This window comes from Setaria italica, chromosome I (genome assembly GCF_000263155.2).
Source record: "Setaria italica strain Yugu1 chromosome I, Setaria_italica_v2.0, whole genome shotgun sequence".
In the NCBI taxonomy this organism is placed as follows: domain Eukaryota; kingdom Viridiplantae; phylum Streptophyta; class Magnoliopsida; order Poales; family Poaceae; genus Setaria; species Setaria italica.
The window spans coordinates 25588935-25611825 of record NC_028450.1 but is presented as its reverse complement, the minus strand read 5'-3'; the positions used below and the strand labels follow the sequence as shown (position 1 = coordinate 25611825).

The 22891-nt window shown below is 50.7% G+C and overlaps 1 protein-coding gene across 1 annotated transcript; it reads left to right on the top strand.

Moving 5' to 3' along the window:
- The first annotated feature begins 20522 nt into the window (after positions 1–20522).
- Positions 20523–22690, top strand: LOC101770457 (spidroin-2). The gene has a single exon (XM_004952561.3). It carries the CDS (start codon positions 21042–21044, stop codon positions 22425–22427), a length of 1386 nt encoding a protein of 461 aa, XP_004952618.1. The 5' UTR covers positions 20523–21041; the 3' UTR covers positions 22428–22690.
- The last annotated feature ends 201 nt before the right edge of the window (positions 22691–22891 follow it).

Here is a 22891-nt window from a genome sequence, read left to right as displayed (position 1 = left end):
AAATTCACACCTGGAGAATTTGGTATAGAGCTGATGATCTCTCAACCGTTGGAGAGCCACATGAAGATGCTCGGCATGTTCTTCTTCACTCTTGGAGTACACCAGAATATCATCAATGAACACCACCACGAACTTGTCCAGTTCGGACATAAACACCGAATTCATGAGGTACATGAAATAGGCGGGTGCATTAGTGAGTCCAAAAGACATAACCAGGTACTCGTAGAGTCCATATCTTGTGGAGAAAGCAGTTTTAGGGACATCACAGGGTCTGATCTTGATTTAGTGATAACCGGAACGAAGATCGATCTTGGAGAACACTCTTGCTCCAGCTAATTGATCAAACAAGACATCGATGCGGGGAAGTGGATACTTGTTCTTGATAGTCACCGCATTGAGAGGTCGGTAGTCCACACACATGCGTAGACTTTCATCCTTCTTCTTCACAAACAAGGCTGGGCAACCCCAAGGTGAAGTACTGGGTCGTATGAAGCCTTTTTCCAACAGATCCTTCAACTGGGTTTTTAACTCGGCCAGCTCAGCGGGTGGCATCCGATAGGGTCTTTTGGATATCGGAGCGGTACCAGGCTGCAGTTCAATGGCGAACTCGATATCTCTGTCTGGCGGCATGCCGGGCAAGTCATCTGGAAACACATCCGGGTACTCGCAGACAACAGGAAGGATTTCTATCCGGGCTTCTGATATAGGGTACGCACAAGGAATTGCGTACTCACGGTGGGTCAAGGATAGGGTAGAGCTGCCATGAAAGGGTGAGTTGATGTGGAGAGCTCGGGCAGCTGCATCTAGGACCACTTGGTGTCGGGTCATCCAATCCATCCCAAGGATGATATCTATTCCTTCTAGGTCAAGGATGATAAGATTCTCCCTAAAAAGAGTTTACAAGGGTAACTATCTTGTCTGAGGCTATCTTTCTTCCCGGAGTGGAGATCACATATGATCCTTTAGTGTGATCAACACTCAGCTCACACCTGTCTCTAGTCTTACTCCCAATGAAGCTATGGGAGGCTCCCGAATCAAACAAAACAACAACAGTTTGATTAAGGACAAGGAAGGTACCCGTCATCACTGGCGCACCATCGGGGAGCTCGGTCAAGCTAGTGTAGTTGAGCCGTCCTTGGCGAACTTGCACCTTGGGCCTTCATCCTCTGCTCACCGTGGGGTTCTGGCCAGGCTGTTGATTCTTGTTCCTGGGGCAGTCCTTAGCAAAATGCCCTTCATTTCCGCAGGTGAAACAGCGGTTGCTATTCACGGGGCGCGGCGGCGGTAAGGTCGGCCGGGGCGCCTGCGGTCGGAAACCAGGAAAACGAGGTGCTGCTGGTGGTGGAGGACGAGCAATCCATCGTCCCGATTGTTGGGGCCTGTGGGGCATCTGAGGGGGAACCATCCTGAATCTTCGAGCTGGCGGGCTCGGTAATGCCACTGAGGCCTTTCTCTTCTGGTCGGCTTTAAGAGCCTGCATGCAGTCCTCTTGGGAGATGGGCAGATTCACCAACTCGTTGTAGGTATCCACCTTGATGGGGTTCAACCTCTCCTTGAGTTCCAGGCTCAAGCCTCTGCGGAACCTGTCCCTTTTCTTCTCGTCGGTATCTGCATGATAGCCGGCATAACGGCACAGGTCGTTGAAGGCTTGTGCGTAGTGTAGGACGTCACGGCTTCCTTGGGTAAGGGCCAAGAACTCGTTGAGTTTGCGTTCCAGAAGACCTTCGGGAATGTGATGCCCTCTAAAGGCGGTCTTGAACTTGTTCCAGCTGCCAGCATGGTCGGCCGGCAGCATGGCATGGTAGTGATCCCACCAAAGTCGGGCGGAACCACGCAGCTGTTGAGCCGCGAACCGGGCTTTGTTCTGGTCGGGGCACGGGGCGATGAGGAGCTCGAACTTGGATTCGATCGTACGAACCCATGCATCTGCATTGAGCGGGTCTTCCGTCTTGTGGAAGGTCAGGGGCTACGTGCTCAAGAAGTCCTCATAACGAGCAACTTGAGGTTGTTGATGAGCTCTCCCTCCATGGGGCTGCTGTTGTTGTCCTTGTACAATGTGCCGTAGCAGCTCACTTTGAGCCGCTAGAAGGGCTTCCAGCGAGGGTGGGGGCGGAGGCGGAGGAAGATCCTGCCTCTGCTCGCTGCCACTGGGCACAGAGCCCGATCAGGTGCGGTGTGCCATCTACAAGAGCCAACGTTCCATTAATTCCATAACCTCAGAAGTATTCCAATCATGCGGGAACGTATACTTTAAATCCTCAAAATGCGACTCTTGCCGATAGTGCAACACAACAACATCTCTTATTAAGGAGATACACACTTCCTCTTGCCATCTTAGTTAGCAACTATCTTAGTTCTGCACACAACTTCGGGCGAACCATAACCATATCCCAAGAGTTCCACTATATCCGACCTTAGGCCAAGGGGTCAGGCTAAGTGAAACAGTGAAACCAGGGGTCGGGCGAAGTGAAGAACTGCCTCGAGGGGTCGAGCGCATCCGACCTTGCGGCTCGGGGTTGACCAAGTTTTGGACAGACCCACAGAAGACGGGTGTGTGGTCATAGCACAAAACTCCCACAATCTTGGCATCCACGGTGTGTCGCAAAAAGGGTCAAAGGTCAAGTTAAGATCTGATTTCACCAAGATCATTGCATTGTTGTTCCCCAAAACACAGGAGGAATACTCAACTTAAGGCTAACCTATTACATCACTATCCAAAACTTAGGTTGCCGAGGAGTACAACAAAAGATTAGATTCCTACAGCTCTCGACCTAGGAGGGAACACCATGAGTCGGAGAAGGGGCATCGCCATCCTCAATGTCCATGCTGGACGCTCCCATGACCTCCTCAGGATCTTCTTGTTCGTCCAGCTGAATCTCAAGGGCATGTATAGCATCAAGCTCGGTGTGGTGCTCGTCCAAATGAGCATTAGCAACTGCGAGCTCCATCTCGACCTCCATCTTCTCTTCGGCAAGCTCGATCATGCCATCCACCAGGTCTATCACTTCTCCCTCGAGCTCGGAGATTCTGGCTTGCATGTCGTGGATCTGTATGCCTCTCTGGATGAGTTGATATGACTGTCCCACCAAGTCTCTCTTGGCGGCGTTGAAAAGCCCTTGGGTGTCTATGGCTATCCGAGCCAAGATAGCCATCGCTCGGCCTTGAAGCTCAATCAGTCGATACAAAGCTAACATGCATTTGGTGGTGGTAGAGATGGTGACCAGTGAATGGGAGGTTGCCAACACTTCCATGTTGTTGACGCGATCAAGCCACGCCGGGTCTAGCCGATCCCTGGTGGGAAACAAGCCGATTGGGTCTAAGGTGACCTCAAGCGGGTGTAGCCGACAGAACTGGGTGAGGATCTGCAGAGCAGCTGACTCCCAGGTATCCTCCAGAGCGTGTGCGTAAGTCAAGACTTCGAGCTGGGGCCACTCGGGCTGCACCGGGGGTGGAGGTACAACCACCTGCATGTTGCATCTCTGCACTCCGTGCTCCTAGTACATCCGTCCCACGTACAGAGGCGGGGATTGGTACCCAAACCACCTTAAGGTATCCCACAGAATAGCAGGAAAACCCTCAAAGTGTAGGCACGTAGAATGGGAAACTCCGTCAGCGCCGTACAGCACGTGTCCGGGGGCAGCCATCTGGAACCAAGAACCAAAACAACGTGAGATAGAGACTCTAAGAAGAAGAAACAGGTCGAGCAGATAAAGCACTCGGATTTTGACCAGAGCGCAAGCTGGAAGGAAACTAGAAATCCTTAAACCGAAGAAGAGCTTTGACCAAGGCAAGGTTGTTCCAGGGAGGTGGTTTCACAGATTTTAGTTTATGACGCATGCACGACCTACGTCATCCTCTTAACCAAAACAACTGCCAAAACTTTGGTCTTACGCAGTCAGTGCCGATGGCAAGGCAACCAGTACGTCTCTCCCTATAGTAGCTAGTCGGCTTCTAGTAGCGTCTCCTAAGCGAACGCGGTTAGTGTACCTGCAGAAAACACAGCCACCTGAACCTTTCGTGCCAGCACCCACGAAAGCGTCCCCAAGCATTACCGTTCACTATAGAAATGGCACCCATACGTTTAACGCTGCATGGACAGCACAACAACCGTGGAAATAGGTCCCCTTTGAATGGAACTGTATAACCCTTCGCATACTCGTGATGCGGAATCAGCGCACGTATAATAGACATGGGCGAGCAACCGTGATAATAGGCTCGTTGGAATCGAACCATACACGAAGGTGAGTGGTTCCAGAGAATACAACAGGTCCACCATTAGATTAACAAATTGTTACACACTTGGTTGTAAATCAGAGTTTAACAAGTTCTGAAGAACACAAAACAGAAGATAACAACAAGCGGAAGCTACTCGTCGGTGTCGGACGTCCCTAGTGAGGCCAACCAGGACATCAATGATCCCATTCCCCACTGTCCGAGAAAGGATCCCACTCGACCGTCCAACCCGGAGGGAGTTGGGGCGGCCAAGTGCCAGCAGCAAGCTCGGAAGCTGCACCTTCACCTGAAAAGAGAAGCCACAACAAGGCTGAGCTTTTAAGCTCAACAAGACTTAACCGACCGGTGGGAAAAACTACTCCACCACTTCTAGACATGCAAGGCTCTCTAGCTGAGGGGGGTTTGTTTGCCAAAAGGGACTACATTAGGTCCTTGCTTTCAAGTTTTAGCTCAAATTCTAAGTTCATTAACCAGTCTACATTTGCATCTTACTCTAAGCAAACATAGATCCAACTTTATGTATATAAGCTCAACATCAAGACCATGTCATCATCAGACTCTTTCATTACTCAGTGTGACATTATGATCAAGCAGTCTCAAACTGTGAGAGGCAGACGAATCGATTCGAGTTGTTTAACCATGCATGGTGAACCTAACCTCACGACATCCGCGCACCACCGAGGGTCGCTTACTGTGTCGGCCTTCCCCATCAATTCCCTAACCCGTGTCGGGCCCACTTCCTTTGGTGCAAGGTTTCACAGACCCGGCCTCTGCCGTTCTGTGACCACACTTGCCACCACGTGCGGCCGCAGGGGAACTTCGTTCCAAGGACAGTGGGGCGACCACTCACGTCTAGGTTCAATCAGGTACTAGGCTTCCCCATCCCATACTGAGTATGAGGTTAGTACTTTCAAACACTTGATCACGAACACCACCACTGTCGGGCCTTAACAGATTCCATAGACAGACGGGGCGATCAGCCGACCACCAAAAGAGTTAACCAAAACCCTGCCCCGTCCGTCATCCTTATAGTTGTAACAGAAGGAAAACAACCAACTCCTATAACTCGTGAGTGACAGGAATCACTCGACTTTTATCGATACCTATTTAAGCAATGCAACTACTCGACCCAACAAACTAGTATTCAGATCAAAGGAACTATGTCATGCATCTAAGGTTCCAAACAACTCCTATACGTAAATGCACAAACATGAGAAGGAAGGCATGTGCAAGTTTAGAAATTTGGGATTCATGCTCCGGGGCTTGCCTTCAAGCGGAGGGGAGGAGAACTGGTCTTCAACTGGGGCGGCTTCGGCTTCTGGAACTGGCAGCTCACCTACAGCTCCGTCTTCTGGCGCCGGGTGCAGCTCGTAAACGCCGTCAGCGAGGTGTAACTCTACACGAATGAAATGCAGGAGTTAGTGTTTAGACGGTTATTTCAACAACACTTGCAGTTTAAGCTCGGACACTTGTAGCAAGGTTACAGAAAAAGTGGGGAGGTTCACTGTAGTTGGTGGATATCAGGATAAAAGGGGTCGGATGGGAGAAGACTTGTGATCTGACCCTTAAACTTTAAGGGATAGCTGTGTTCGGGGTCCTCAGACTTAACGCAGAGAAATCCCGATCTTTTACACAGATACCCTCGGGTCAAGGAAAAGGATACAGCCGAGCCCTCAGGCGAGGTGGAAAAGGGTCGGCTAAACAGACAGGGTCGGGCGAGACGGAAAAAAAAGGGGTCGGGCGACATGAAAAGGGGTCGGCAGCTTACCTTCAGTTTATAGGCGAAGCTTGGGGTCGGGAGGGAACAGACTTGGGCGGAAGGACTGAAGCACTAAGGCTTGGGCGGCGGCGATGTCCGGCGGTGCTCCAACGGCGGCGGAGCTTCTTGTGAGCAACAAGGAAGCTCTAGCACAACGCGGAGGAGCAGACGGCTGGGTGGATTGGGGAGAAGCGGACTTGAGCGGAGAGGGGAACTCTCGAGAATTTCAGTGGGATTGCTCAAGTGTGCTCAACGTAGGGACGGTGAAACAGCGATAGCGAAGGAACTCCGGTGGAACTCTGGCCTTCCCTTTTATAGCGGCGCGGAACAGAGAGATTTCGAGTGGCACGAAGATCGGAAGAGAAAGATGGAGTGCGCTGCCATGGCAGCGATTGAGCGGCGATGGGCGGCGGAACAGGGCTTCGGAGATAGCGTCTTCGGCCATTGGGCACTGGAGACAAGGTGGCACAGGCGCGGTTTTGCCGGGGCTGAGATTTGGCGGAGGCGGGCGTCGTCGAGCGGCGGATTTGATTGGTGTGACAGGGAGAAAGGCGCTACAAGCGAGGTTGCAACAGGCGAAAAGACAGGGCGAACGGCGTCATAGTCGAGCACGAAATAGCGGCATTGCCGGCGCACGGCACTGGTGGGGCGAGAGAAGGGAGCTGTCACTACCGGAGTTGGGGTTGGCGAGGGAGGAATCATTGCGTAGCGAGTTCGTGGGCGGCGCGACTGTGGAGAGGCGTCGGAAAAGCCGGAAGGCATCGGGCCTTGCAGCCAGGGATCCGGCGAGATGATGGGTGTGAGTCGTGAGGCGGTCTGACGCGGCTGCAGGACACTTCTGCCACGGCGGCGACGGGGCACCTTGGCACGGCCGGCGAGGGCGCGAGCGAGACGAGGCGGAAAGGGTTGCAGAGGGGCTTCCGCTGCGATTGGGGAGGAGTGCGCGGAAATCCATTCTGTCGAGACTGGCGACTGGGCGGAGCGGCGGGTGTCGGAGAGGTCAAGCCACGCAGCGGAGAAGCTCTGAAGCGGCGCATGCTGCTCGAGTGTGTCTGCCTCGGGAGATCCGGGGAAAAGATTTGCGGTCCCACCAGTCAGTCTTGGCTGTTCCACAGCTCCAAGATTGAAAGGAGCACTGCCTTTGGGGACTTAGAAGGAACCGACGGGGTTGGTTGGGTTCTCAGTGGTCAGGTCTAAGAACCGGAGGTTGAGCGCTTAAGCTCAGGGGAGCTGAGACAGAGGGATCAGGGACTCGAATTGAGATTAACTCGGCTGATTTCACCAGGGTCATCACAGTGACCCTATGGGTTCGGATACGTATAGACATGGACCGAGTACTCCTACTCGGCCCAATAGTCAGTAGCGGCCTCTAGCAAGACGTGCCAACTCCTATACGCACACGAAGATCATATCAGACAAACCATCACAATGTTATGTACATGCTATTCCCTTTGCCTCACGATATTTGGTCTAGCTTCAAGCCGACCGCTCTTTCTTGATCATGTGATTCGGAATCCCTTTGTAAGTTAACTCTTAACCGTACGTAGCATGGCCATGTATTTTCGGATCCGATCACTCGAGGGGCCCAGAGATATCACTCTCAATCAGAGAGGGGCAAATCCCATCTTGATTGACCATGATTCACAGCATGCTTCCTGACAAACCCGAATGCTACCTTTATAACTACCCTGTTACGGTGTAGCGTTTGATAGCCCCTAAGTGAGTCAATTCACATCTCGAGTACATGCGACAATCTCAGGTCTAAGGATAAATCATACTTGTTGTGTAAAGCGAGAACTACTTCTCGTGTTGGGTCAGTCCTAGCACATGTCTCCACATGTGCCCACATTATTAGTTTAACATCTCCATGTCCATGACTTGTGAAACATAGTCATCCACTAATACATGTGCTAGTCTAATATTCATGTGTGTCCTCACATGAATTCCGACTAGGGACAACTTTAGAATAACCATATAACTAAAGAGTTTCACATAAAATTCACATAATTGCAAATCAATTCAAGTAGCCTTTAATGGACATTCAATGAACATAATATATAAATCATGGATACAAATGGATATCATCATCTCTGTGATTGCCTCAAGGGCATACCTCCAACATGTTTGACGCTGCTCAATTCTGGGATAGCTAAGTCATTGATGTTCGGAATGCAAAGTTCCTCGATAGTAGGCTTTCGCTCCGGTTGTTGATCTCCCATTGCAGGTGCTTGTGGTACTTCTGGAGCAACTGCTGCTGCTCCTCAACTCTTTGGTGGTGTCGACTTTGGAGTAGATGATGATGATGATGATGATGATGATGATGATGATGTTTGCGACACTTCCAATTCTTCCTTAATAGCTGAAGCTTCGATCTCCAACTTTCTTGTTTGTGCTAAACGTCTTCCTTGCCTGTAAAGTTTTTCTAGATTATCCACAAAATTTTTTGATTTGTTAAAGAGGCAGCCGTCCATCTCCTACTAGCGTTAGTGAAAGCAAACATTATACAAGAACTAAATTCAAAATTTTGATTGAGATTGCACAACAACAAAAAAAATTAAAAAGAAAAGACTGAAAAATTATGAACAAAAAGTTATATCTACAGGTGCATAGTTAAACTAGAACTTGACTATTAGTTCCCCGGCAACGGCGCCAGAAAAGCTTGTTGACGGCTGTTAGCACGCCAAGTTATGAATCGCAAGCGTACGGATCAGTTGTAGCTCTTCCCTCAGACTATTCCCCCAAGGTTTATCAATCTGTGGAACTTATAGCACAAGATCTATTTCAACTAGCATTGTTAGTATTAACTTGGTATTTATGAGAGATTTAGATCCAATCTACTAAGCATGTACGAATAAATAACAGATAGAGCAAGGGTAACCAATCTAGAGCATCCTAGACTATGCATATGTTGTAATTCTGAGCATGGATAGCAAAGCAACTGTTGATGGTAGTTAACACGCCAAGCTGTGAACCACAAGCGCACAAATCATCGTAGCTTTTCTCTTAGAGTATTCCATCCAAGATTTATCAATCCGTGGATCGACAGTGAACTGACTACAGTTCTCTATCTAGCTAAACGGATCTAATCCTATCAAGAAACACGAATTGCATATAAAGGTAAACCTAATCATGAAATAAGTATTATAGACAGGGTAAACATATCACATCCATATATACGAGGTAATACAACCAAAGTGGTATTGTTGTCTTCTTGTTGTAATTCCAGCCAAAGTGGTAACCAATCTATGTAGCACCTTGATAAAGAGTCATCTCTCAGAAAAGCGGCTCACAAGCGGTATACTTTCTTGTGGTCACCACTGCAAGGTGCACGTTAACGCCTCCGGTTTCCTAAAGCTTTACCTCAAACGACTCCCACAATACTTGCCATCGATCCTACTCATCATTAGTAATCGTTCGGCCTTTTCCCTCCCACATGCTGTCACCACGCAAAGGTAATCACACCGACTTTCTACGTACTACTAAGATGTATCCGCAAGATATAGACTAATCACCATGATTATATCTATTCCTACTAAGAACATATGCTAGCTAAACATATGAGAATAACCATGAATCATAGTAGATCAAAATAAGCACAAGATTAGATTGATATCACCATCGTGTGTGTATATAAGCCTTGATGATCACAAGGCTCGGCTCCAGAACTCCACCATGGCTTCGCCGCACAAAGACGACCATGGCAGCTAGGGTCTAGCCTAAGCCATCTCCTAGACAACGTCGAAGACTTGCAGCAGCCCTTAGCTCCCTCTAGTGTGTGTCCCTCTGTTCGTCGACTTCTGGTGGATTGATCTTCGAGCTTGGTGAATTTTTGGAGCACTTATAGTCTGGAGAGTGCGTGGCAAAAACTGGGAGGCGAGAGGATCATGGAAAGCCCCAAGCCGGTTGTCCTAGCCCTTCATTTTATCCCCTCATGTCCAACTTCGTCACCAAGTCTCCTCTGATGTTCAAGAAGCTTATTTTTGTATGCATGTGGGCCTGGCACGTCGATAGCTTCGGGATGAGATTGATTTTGATAACTTTACAAATCTCCGCTTGATCTTCTTTGATTCCTCTTTAATTCCGAAGTGATACTTACCATATCTTCACAATCTTAGCCCTTAAGTAATCTTGGAGGAGTGCTTGCCAAAAATGAGCGTCGAAGGGGGCCAGAAGACCCTGGCCGATCGACTTAGGCTTCACCAGGCTAATCAGCCTGGGTTCTTTTTGAGCCCGCTAGTCTTCATCTTTGATAGGTTTGTTACTTGTTCAGGGATTTATCCAAAAATATGTTTTTAGGTCCAATTACCTGAAAAACAGAATGTCCTCCAAAATACAATGCATATGCGAAAATAGGGTTATTTCAGGTGCCAAGTGGCGAGTTAGTATAAGAATATATATGAAAACACCACTTAAATGGCACTAAAAGTGTGTCAATAATGAGCGTCAACAGCAACGCAAATATGATCTTAGTAAAAAGCATCTTTAAATCTACACCTCTGGTCCGGATCCTGAAACCCTCCACCTTACACAAGAAAGATCCTGTCACGATCACCTCTATTAGCGCAAGCAGGTTAAGGGCATGATCATAAGAACATGTCATACTCATCGGTAGATTAGACATGCAAATCTGGTCACCACGATCACAAGAACATCCTAAGCAATCTATCATCGATTCATAATTGAAAATCAAGCAAACCCGATAAAGTATAAAACCATCAAAGGAGATACTTAGATCGCTAAGAACATGAACAAATCTATTACTTCACCATGAATCGTACATCACAAGATCACCACCAGGATCCTACCTTGATCTTGATGACTCCTAGCTCCAGAACTCCAGCGTGATCTTCCTTGCAGGGTGATGACGTCAGCAGAGGTTCGCCTACGCTAGCCCCCGACAACTACATGGCCCTCAGCTCTCCGAAGAGGTGTCCCTCAAGGTCCTTCTGCTTCTCTGCTGCTTCACATCGAGTACGTTGTCTTCGATATGGGGCTCGGTGTATTTTTTTGGGTATTTATAGTCCAGAGAGCGCGTGGTAAAAATTGGAAGGCGAGGGGGTGAAGGAAACCCCAGGCCGATCGGCCTAGGAGGGTCTAGGTCGATTGGCCTGGGCCTTCTTTTTGGTCCCTCGCGTCCTACTTCGTCCCAAGTCTCCTCTAGCGTTTTGAAGTCTTATTTTCACTTGCACGTGGGCTTGGCACGTCGGTTGCTTCGGGATGAGATTGATCTTCAATGACTTTCCAAATCTCCACTTAATCTTCTTTGATTCCTCTTTGATCTCGAAGTGATCCTTCCCATATCTTCACAAACTTAGCCTTAAGTCATCTCGGAGGATTGCTTACCAAAGATGGGCATTGAAAGGCTCCAAAAGACACCAGGACGATTGGCCTAGGCTCCTCTAGGCCAATCGGCCTAGGCCCTTTCTAGGTCCGATGGCCTTCGTCTTCGTCTGGGTCGATACTCGTTTAGTGCTTTATCCAAAACGTTTTTAGGTCCAATTCCTTGCAAAAACAGAACATCCTTTAAAATATGTTGCACATGTGAAAATAACCGGTTTATTAGGTGTAATCAATAGTTTAGGTATTAAATTGATGCCATTATTAAAAATAAACAGGGGTAAAAGTGTGTCAATAGCGAGCGTCAACAATGGCGACGAGCGGTGGCAGCTTTCGGAACACGACCCAGGGCGGCGGCGGCAAACTAGGATGCTCCCTCTCCAACGAAGTTACGGCGTCCCGCACTAGCATCGGCTGGGCCCCGTTGGCCGTTGCGCTCCACCAGTGGAAACTGTCAAAATTTTTTATTATAATATAAATATTATTTAAATAGAAAATAAGGCGTAGAAGCTTGAAGGTAACGGGCCTGAATGGTTTGGCATCAAAATTTGCCAAACCAAATCTGAGGTATGCCAACAGGTGGGCATGACAAAACTTTTCTGCTAAAATCTGGGCAAGATCTTTACGATATCATTTGATTGGGAGTGGACAGGTGGGCCGTGGGCCGACCAGGAAGTTTAGTCGAACTTTTTTTTTTCTCCACACGCATGTCTCGCGCAGCAGGCCGAAGGGGGTAAATCAGAAGTCAAAGGATACACCCCGATTAAAAAAAAGAAAAAAGTGAAAGGATACCGCTAGTTTGTTGTTGTTTATGGACAGTTTATTCACTGTAACATGGATTCGGCCCAGCGTAGCTGTCCTGTCGGCTTGACTGCGCCGCGCATCATTCAGGCAGGAGAATTAGAGGCCAGCGCGCTAATCCTTCCATCGACCGCACACAAATTACTGAAGTCGCCGTCCTAGGTGGTGGCTGTACTCGACTCTTCACACGAACCTTTCACCAGTAGTTTATGCACGTACGCACATGCACGCACGACCGACCCCAGACCCAACAAGGAAAGGAAAAGAGCTGTGCGTAACAGAATGTCCGCGTTTCCCGGTTCGGCGATTTTGGCGAATCGGCAGGCGATCCCACCCCCGACCTCGATCTAGATCGCCATCACCGGCGATCCTGATCCTGCTACGCCGCCGGTCACCGCGACCACGGCGTCCACGCCCCGTTTCCATCGTGCAGTGTGGATCCGGCCACCGCAAATCGTTGGTTAGCCGATAAGGCGCCCTCGACGCACGACACCGCTAGGGTTTTGCCGCTTAGGTACTCTAGGTCGGTCTTGATCTGCGGCTGCGTTTGATCTACTTACGCAGGCCGCTTTGTGGTGCCATCCTGCCGTCATCCATGGCGACCGGAAGTGGCGGCTCGGGGGGGAAGGGGAATACCCTAAACCCCAATGTGACGGATCTTCTCCAAAAGCTCAAGTTGACTGAGGAGGAGGATGCCGTTCTGGATTTCAGCGATGCTGAGGAAGAAGAAACGCTCGCGCCAGTGGAGTTCGCCCTCTATGGGAAGATCCTGTCCCCGGTGCCGGTGCATGTGTCCACGGTACGTTCGGCGATGAAACCAGCTTGGGGTAATCCGGTTGGTCTCAAACTGCGAGCGATCGGTGAGAAGAAGGACAATCTGTTCGTGGCGGAGTTCGGCAGCCAGCGGGATATGGAACGGATTCTGGCCGGCGCGCCTTGGATGGTGGGGAAGTACTCGATCTTGCTGCAGGAGTACGATGGAAAACTCACTGCAACAGATGTCAAGTTTGAAAGGGTGGAGCTCTGGGCTCGTCTCCTGAATCTCCCTATTGGGTGGATGAACCGAGCTAGAGGCTCACGTGCAATGGATATGATCGGGAAAGTTATCCAGATGGATGTGGATCGAGATGGGAAGGCTAGCGGGGCGTTCCTTAGGGCACGTGTTGCTATTCAGATTGATAAGCCTGTTCGTCGTGGGATCCGGCTCAGGGTCAATAAGAACGAAGAACCCAGATGGTTTCAAATCCAATATGAGCGGCTTCCATATATCTGTTTTCACTGTGGTTTCATGGGCCACTCTGATTTAGAATGTGAAACACCGGCAGAGCAAGGAGAAGATGGGAAACTGCCGTATGATGTTAATTTGCGTGCTCCAGAAGAGAAAAAGAAGAAGCTGCAGTCCTTTGCTGCAGCGGCTGCTGCTTCGTATGGTAGTGGCTCCTCTTCTGGTTTTAAGCAGACATCGTCGAATAGATCAGGGGCGCGTGGGTCGAGACATGCTAATAGCTCGCGCCATTCTGAGAGTCAAGTGGGGGACTCGGAGGAGCTTGAGATCGAGTCTCCGATAAAGCATACTGAGCAAGGAGCGCATGCTGATACGTCAGGGGTTAGCAGGAACCTGTTTCAAGCAATGGACGAAGATCAACGGCTTGCACCACGTAAGAGGAAGTCAAAGCCGTCGTCCAGAGGAGTGCACACTCCTGATCTGAACATTCCAATTGAGGGGGGATCCAATGCCATTGTACCCATTGGTCTGGTGAACTCGCGTGTAAGTCAGCTAGATGGTGCTGGTGACAGTAGTGGCAACAGCATGATTGAACAGCTGAAGAAGCAGAAGCGGGGCGAACCAAATGATGCAAGATCGGCGGCGGCTGCGAGCGGCAGTCCCCGCCGGGCACAATGAAAACACTTTGTCTGAACTGCCGGGGCCTGGGGCAGCCCGAGGCAGTTCAAGAGCTATGTAGCTTGATTGAGCTACATCGCCCATGTGTGGTCTTCCTGTCTGAAACAAGATTGTTTGATGACAGAGTGGACGGTTTAGTACGAATGCTGGGTTTGGCTGGAGGTTATGGAGTAGGCAGCCATGGTAGAGGTGGTGGGCTTGCCCTACTTTGGAACCAAGAGGTGGATGTAAAGTTAGAAAGCTATAATAAGAGTCACATAGATGTCACGGTAACCTTATCACCGGTGGTGCAATGGAGGTTTACTGGATTCTATGGAGAACCGAATAAAGATTTTCGTTTTCAGAGTTGGAATTTGTTGAAGCATCTCAAGTCCAGGAGCAATCTCCCATGGTTGTGCGCTGGGGATTTTAATGAGTGCTTGGATGCGTCTGAACACATTGGTGGGCAGGGACGGCCGGAACGTCAAATGGAAGGCTTCCGAGAGGCAGTGGAGGTCTGTGGCTTCACTGATCTTGGTTATATTGGCCTACCATATACATGGGACAACCGGCAACCAACTGGCCGCAATGTAAAGGTACGGCTGGATAGGGGTTTAGCTGATGAAGGCTTTATGAACCTGTTCAGTAATAACAAGGTGTGGCACATTCAAACTACGGAGTCTGATCACTGCTGCTTAGTCCTTGAATGCTCTCAAGTTTGGCATAGAGGGCGAAGACGCAAACGACGATTCCGCTACGAGAACATGTGGAGAAGGGACGCAACATATGTTCAGATGGTCGAGGAGGCCTGGCACGCTGCTGACAGACCGACTACTATGGACCAGCTGGCTGTGAATATTGACCAAGTGTCGACCAAAATGCAGGAATGGGGGCGCTCCATTTTTGGATCAGTCCGGCAGGAACTGGCCGCTTTGCGCATTGAACTGGAGACCGTGAGGCGTAACAACCTGCACAGTGGGCCATCGAGACAGGAACGCCACCTAATGGCAAAAATCGCTGAACTTCTTGCTAAAGAGGAATGTATGGAACAACAACGATCGCGCATACAATGGCTTAAAGAGGGTGACCGTAATACGGCTTTCTTCCAAGCAAAGTCAAGAGAGAGAGCAAAAAATAACAGAATACATGCACTGAAAAGGGAAGATGGATCGTTGGCCTCCACACAAGAAGAGCTGGAGGTGACGGCAATGGAGTTTTACACAAAACTCTTTACAAGACAGGAGGTGTTAGACCCTGGACCGGTGATTGATTGTGTACCCACCAGGGTTACAACAGAGATGAATGAGTTTCTGACGAAACCATTCACTCCAGAAGAGGTGAAAGCAGCGTTGTTCATGATGGGCCCAAACAAAGCTCCGGGGCCTGATGGTTTGACGGCAGGGTTCTTCCAATTCCATTGGGAAGCGGTGGGCCAAAACGTTATGGATGCAGTTCTCCATTTCCTCAATGGAGGAAGGATGCCAGAGTCTGTTAACAGCACTACTTTGGTACTGATCCCGAAAGTGAAACACCCACAGGAGATGAAGCAGTTTAGACCAATCTCCTTGTGCAATGTGATCTACAAAATATGCTCCAAAATCTTGGCTAATAGATTAAGGGGCTGTTTGGATGAAATTATCTCTGAGGAGCAGAGTGCCTTTGTGCCAGGTAGACTGATCACAGATAATGTGTTGGTTGCATATGAATGCACTCACTATTTGAAGAGGAAGAAAGGCAAAATGGGTGCTTGTGCTGTAAAACTTGATATGGCTAAAGCATACGATCGGGTGGAATGGGAGTATCTGAAGTTAATCATGCTTCGATTGGGCTTTCATGAAAACTTTGTCTCACTGATCATGAAGTGTGTTTCTTCAGTGTCCTTCTCAGTAAGAGTGAATGGAAGCTTGTCTTCGGTGTTCAAACCAACAAGGGGGATTAGGCAGGGGGATCCAATATCACCCTATCTATTTCTCTTGTGTGCTGAAGGATTGTCCTGCCTCCTAAAGTCAGTGGGCCCAATGCATCTTGCCAGGGGTGCCCGAGTGGGAATCCATGCCCCCTGGATTTCGCATCTTCTCTTTGCGGATGATTGTATCGTCTTCTCAGAAGCATCGCAGAGAGGGGCAGCTCGACTACAGGAAATATTGGTGACCTACAGCAGAGGATCGGGACAGATGATTAACAAGGATAAGTCAGCAGTGTTTTTCAGCTCCAACTGTGATGACCAGATGAAGGAGATGGTCAGACAGGAGCTGCACATCGACACTGAAGCTCTGTGTGATAAATACCTAGGATTGCCGACTGCTTTGGGGAGATCCACAGCCGGTGCCTTTGATTTTATGGCTACAAGAATCAGGAATTTGGTTGGGACTTGGAGTGGTAGAGAAGCAAGCTATGCAGGCAGGGAGGTGCTCCTAAAATCTGTTGCGCAAGCTGTTCCTACTTATTCTATGAGTTGCTTTCTGTTATCTAAGACAACTTGTAAGAAGATGCGATCATCGATCTCCAACTACTGGTGGGGAGGATCAGCAACGAGCAGGCACATGCACTGGTTAAGGTGGGATCGCATGACTGACCACAAATCAACTGGAGGGATGGGCTTCCGAGACCTGCATCTTTTCAACAAATCAATGTTGGGCAAGCAGGGCTGGAGATTGGTGACGCGGCCTGAGAGTTTGTGTGCCCGAGTGTTGAAGGGAAGGTATTACCATGATGGAGAGTTCATGACCGGTACAAGAAAGAAGCATGCTAGCCATACATGGTGTGCAATACTGACCGGCAAGGATGCTCTGAAGGAGGGGCTGATAAGAAGGATAGGCAATGGCACGCTGACAAACATCTGGAGGGATAGATGGATACCGGCTCATTTCAATGGCCAACCTATTACTCCAGAAGATGGACAGGGTGTCACCATGGTCTCAGATCTGTTGACAGAGGAAGGGGAGTGGGATGAACAGCTTATCAGGGACATCTTTGTGCCAGTAGATGCCAATGCCATTCTCAGCATACCGAGGAGGCAACAGGATGAGGACCGATGGGCTTGGGAGCCTGAAAGACATGGAGTTTATTCAGTTAAGTCTGCATACAGGAAACTGTATGAATCGAGAGGCCGACAAGAGGAGAGTGTGCCGGGAGGATCAGGAGATGTTTCATGGAACAAAATTTGGAAACTCTTGGTTCCTCCCAAGGTGAAAGTTTTTTGGTGGAGAGTATTGCATGAATTTCTCCCCGCAAAAGAAATCCTCCACCGGAGACACATTGAACCAACATGTTTCTGTGAAGTGTGTGGCAACGATGTGGAATCAATCAGGCACATTTTAATGGAGTGCACGGTAGCAAAAAGTTTCTGGAGAGAAGTCAAGATTCTCAATGGAACAAAACTGCCGTCAATGCCCCCAGCTACTTGGGAGCGTGACTTGCTTTCGTCTGAGGTTTGTAATGAAAGAGAAAGAAGTATCATTATTATAGGAATGTATGCTCTGTGGACACAGCGGAACCAAAGAAGACATGATGATTCAAGCAAACCCATTAACATCTTGGTTCGATGGTGTGTGGATACGGCCTTTGATCTATGGAACATACAGGCTACTGTAAGACAAGTGGAGGTGCGTCAGCAGGTGAATCGGTGGAAGCCACCGCCTACGGGCTGGACCAAATGCAACACCGATGGAGCTTTTAACCCTGACAGAGGCGAAGGAGCAACTGGGGTAGTCCTCCGAGATGCGTCTGGCCAGTTTGTGGGCGCCAAAGCGGTATGGTATCCTCACGGTTTTGATGCTTTGACTCTGGAGGCATTGGCGTGTCGAGACGGTGTCCTGCTCGCCCGGGACAAAGGGGTCACCAACCTCATTGTGGAAACTGACTGTCAAGAACTAGTGAAGCTCTGGCAAATGTCTACAGATCAGCGCTCGGTCATCGCTCCGATCATCAGGGAAACTCGTTTGATTAGCTCTTGTTTTGAGAATTTTGATGTAACTTTTGTAAGCCGATCTTGTAATCGAGTAGCTCATCAGTTAGCAAAGGAAGTCTCAGGTGACATTAGGTTGGGAATGTGGCATTTAGCCCCATCCTGTGTAGCACACCTGCTGATTTCAGACTGTAACCCTGATTGATCTATGAATGAAACCCATGTCAAAAAAAAAAAAAAAAAAAGACCCCAGACCCAACCGCTAGATGTCGAAGAAACGCTAGGAAGCTACAGGAGCAGCCGCACGTCGCTTCCAGGCGGATCACGCGTATTCCCATCCCAATCCGTAGATTTGTATAGCGAGCAGGGGAACGGATTTGCCCGGGGAGTCGAGTCGAGTCTACGACCCACACCTCGGCAGGTTCAGGCTGTGCCCATAGCTAGGCCTAGGCCGCGCGTCGTCGCGGTTGTGGCACATGCATGCGGCCGGTGTCGCAGGTCACCACCCCACGGGAACATGGGGGAGGGACGGCATGCCCGGGTTTGGCACGCTGGGAGGTGGAGGGGGCGCACAGGAGGCAGGTGGACCATGCGGAAGTAGAGAAAAGCCTGCTCTGAATCCGTATGTACTGCACATGCGCGAGACCGTACGCGGCCTGTGCGGGATCTGTACCGGCGTACGCACACAGCCGCAGGCGTGGCCCGTCGGTGTACCGCCATGACGATGCTGACAAGTGACAAGGTAGAATGTTGCATTAAGACTCCGTTTGGTACCCAAAAATTTTAATCACCTATCACATCGGATGTTTGAATACTAATTAGAAGTATTAAACATAGGGGACGTTTGGTTTCAATGGTTAAACTTTAGTTCCTGTCACATCAAATATTTAAATATTAATTAGGAGTAGTAAACATAGACTATTTACAAAACCCATTGCACGGATGGAGATTAAAAAGCGAGACGAATCTATTAAACCTAATTAATCCATGATTTGACAATGTGCTGCTACAGTAACCAATTGCTAATGATGGATTAATTAGGCTTAATAGATTCGTCTCGCTGTTTAGCCTCCATCTGTGCAATTAGTTTTATAATTAACTCATATTTAGTCCTCCTAATTAGCCTCCGAATATTCGATATGACACGGACTAAACTTTAGCTTGAGAAACCAAACGCCCCCATAGGCTAATTATAAAATTATTTGCACAGATGGAGTCTAATTCGCGAGACAAAGCTATTAAGCTTAATTAGTCCATGATTTGATAATGTGCTGTTACAGTAACTATTTGCTAATGATGGATTAATTGGGTTTAATAGATTCGTCTCGCGAATTAGCATAGGGATTTTACAATTAGTTTTATAATTAGCTCATGTTTAATTCTACTAATAGCATCCGAATATTCCATGTGACAAAACACCTAGGGTGTGATTGGTTGCCTGGAGGAGTCTAGCCTGGCTCGCACCAGCCAGCCTAGCTCCCCAGAGCCAGGCCTATTGCATGCAGGAGCATGGTGTTTGGTTGCATGCTCGCACGAGCTAGGCTCTCCCGAGAAGCTGTTTGGTTGCTCGTACGAGGACGGGTTGCATGAGATGAAAATATATAAATAATCATCGTAATGACATTTATTACGGGAAACTATTATCTTATAGCTCTTAGTTTATCTTATTACTCTTTAATTTTAATCGAAATATGTTAATATCATTTAATATGTGCTAAAAATTATTAATAATGTCATTAGATGGCTAATTACCTGCACCACGTGAGCCTGGCCCGGCAGATACGATCGATTTGCTCGCACCGACATAGCCTGGCTGCGGAGAGAATCTTGCACGCGCGAAGCCTGGCCGAGCATATACGCAAACCAAACAAATAGGGAATCTCGCACGCGGGGAGCTCTATCCAGGATGGTGTAGGCAACCAATCGCACCCCTAGTATCAAACATCCTCTAATTCACATTTCAGTATTTCACCTTTGTTTCAAAGATGCCTTTGTTTCGAGTTGGCGCTCGACGGGGTAACAGTGGCGCTGCGTCGCGTCGTCCTGGAACCCACTCGAGTACTGGTTACAGACTTTACAGGTACGCGTAGCGCACGTACAAGTACAAGAGCGACGGAACGGGCGGCCCTGCCGCATGAAAAGGAGGAGAGGCGCGCCCCTTCCCCACGTGGCCTCCTGCTCGGGCACCGCACCGGCTGCGAGCCTCCACCCCCACCGGGCCTGGCCTCGTATTCCCGGCCCGCATTAAACAAACCCAACCCCCTGCTTCCCGCGAAACCAAGGCCATGTTTAGTTACCTCCCAACACCCAACTTTGGCACTATGCAAAAAGAAGATTCCCCATCACATCAAACTTGCGGTACATGCATGAAATACTAAATGTAGACGAAATTAAAAACTAATTGCACAGTTTTGTTGTACTTTACGAGACGAATCTTTTGAGCCTAATTAGTCAATATTTGGACAATAATTCACAAATACAAACGAAACGCTACAGTGTGCTACAGTGCTGGCACAGTAATTTGGCATCTCCCAATTTGGCCAACTAAACAAGGCCCAAATGGGATGGCGCCCCCGCCCCGCTCTCGAAAAAGGTAGCCGCAGCTCCGGAGCTCCCCACCCCTCACTTCTACCCGGCTACCCGCGCTAAAATTAGCCACGGCACGGGCACGGACAAACACAAGGGGAGCTGAGGGAAGCGAGACCCATCACCCGGTCACTCATCCCACTCCACCACCACCTCCTCTCTCCCCTCTGCAGCTGCAGTGCGCGTCCGGTACATCTGCTCCTTCTACAGTCCTCTCTCTCCCCTCTCGACTGCTCAGCTCGAGTCTTCAGTCTTCTGTGTGTTTGTACAAACCACGGACGGAGGACGAGGAGAGGGATCAGGGGCGCGCGCCCAGTGGTGGAGGCAAATCGGTCACATCCAGCGCCAGAGAAGATCCACCGGTTAATGCCGGGGATCGGTCGTCTCCGTCTCATCTAGCTCGCCACCTAGCTTAGCTTCTCTGTGCTGCGCATGGCCGCGCTGTAGCTGAAGGCTAGGCTAGATCCTCCGGTCCTGCACCGAAGAAAGCGGCCGCGCGCCAAGGGCGGCAGAGGAACAAGGAAGCAGGGAAAAGGATGGGGGAGAAGCATGCGCCGGACGCGGCGGCGGCGGCGGGGGACCAGGACGACGGCCAGGCTGCTGCGGCGGCGGCGCTGGACGGCGTCCAGTACTGCAGCGAGCACCCCTACCGCCCCGGGAGCGCCGCGGCGGCGGCGGCGGTCGCCGGCGGGGGGATATGCGCCTTCTGCCTGCAGGAGAAGCTGGGACGCCTCGTGTCATCCTCCAAGTCCAGCCCCTTCTTCCCGCTCGGTGGCCACCCGCCGCCCTCGGGGTCCCCTTCGTCGCCCCCGTCCTTCCGCCGCGCCGCCGAGCCCCCGCCGCCGCTCCACCCGTCCGCCGCCTCGCGCAAGTTCATGTCTTTCCACCGGAAGAAGACGCCCTCCTCCTCGTCGTCGTCGTCATCCTCCGCCTCCGCGGCGCTCTCCGCGGGGGGCGGCGGGCTGAAGCGGAGCAAGTCCGTGGCGCCCAGGCCCGAGGAGCAGTTCCCCTACTCGTCGTCGGCGTCGTCGCTGGCGGCCGAGAGCCCGCGGAAGAAGAGCTTCTGGTCCTTCCTCTACCTTTCGTCCTCGCCCGCGTACGCGCACCAGGCCGCGGCATCCGCGCCGTACGCCGCCAGCGGGGGCGCCGCCGCCGCGAGGAGGAAGTCGGTGTCCGTGGCGTCGGCCGCGTGGGCGTCCAGGGCTAACAACTCTGGCGCGCAGGACCAGCAGCAGCCGCCCGGCGGCGCGACGGCGGCGTCATCCACTCTTGGGCGGACGCTGGAGGCCATCGGCGAGCCCGAGAGCCCCAGCCAGAGCCAGGTGTCGTCGTCCTCGTCCTTCGGCCGGAAGGTGGCACGCTCGCGCTCAGTGGGCTGCGGCAGCCGCAGCTTCTCCGGCGACTTCCTGGAGCGCCTCTCCAACGGCTTCGGCGACTGCACGCTCCGGCGCGTGGAGTCCCACCGCGAGCCCAAACCCCACAAGATGCGCGGCGGCGGCGGCGGCGGCGGCGGAGGCCTCGGCCACCGCGGCGGCGCCAGCGCGGACGACGATGATGACGAGGACGACGAGTACGAGCACCAGCACCGGATCAAGTGCGCGGGGTTCTTCGGCGGCCTGGGCCCCGCGTCGTCCTCCTACTGGCTCTCCGCGGCCGAGGGCGTCGCTGGCGGCGTCAGCAGCGGCACGAGGAAGTCCGGCGGCCGGAGCCACCGGAGCTGGGCGTGGGCGCTGGCGAGCCCCATGAGGGCGTTCCGGCCGACGACGACCTCGACCTCCACGAAGACCATCACCGTCGTGCCGCCCAGCCACGTGACCAGCAACGGCAACACCTCGGCGTCGGCATTGTCCATATCGTCCCCGACGCCGCCGTCCTCAGAGGCAGCAGCAGCTCCAATGGCGACGGTGACGGCCGCGAATTGAAACTCGAAGCTGCATGTCCGGTTAATCACCCATCCTTTCCTCGATTCCCTGCTCTTCTTGATTCACCGCATATACATGTCACCCTCACTCGCTGCCGTTCCCTGTTTGTGCGTGTGTAATTTCAACGACAAACTGCTCATAAGTTGAAAAATGTGCTGTGGATTTTGGGTTGATCGTGCTGCTATTACCGACGTCTTGTGTCTGTTCGCGTGGGCACTGCTTTAGACTAACAATGGTACACCTGAATTTGTTGATCTGTTCAATCTGTTCGTCAAATCGCCGTTCATTTCCATCGCTTTCTTCGTCACTTAAGCGTTTAAGCCGACGCAAAACTCCATTCATCAGCTGCTGATTGATGCACCCATTGATGCACCCCAACGATCGATGGCCATAACTCCGATTTGAAACACAGTGACGCTCACCATAACGACGACGCATTCGGGTAGTTGGGAGATCGCAGAAGA

Excerpts from the sequence above, each read along its gene's own strand:
- LOC101770457 (XM_004952561.3), top strand. The coding sequence starts at position 21,042 with ATGGGGGAGAAGCATGCGCCGGACGCGGCGGCGGCGGCGGGGGACCAG.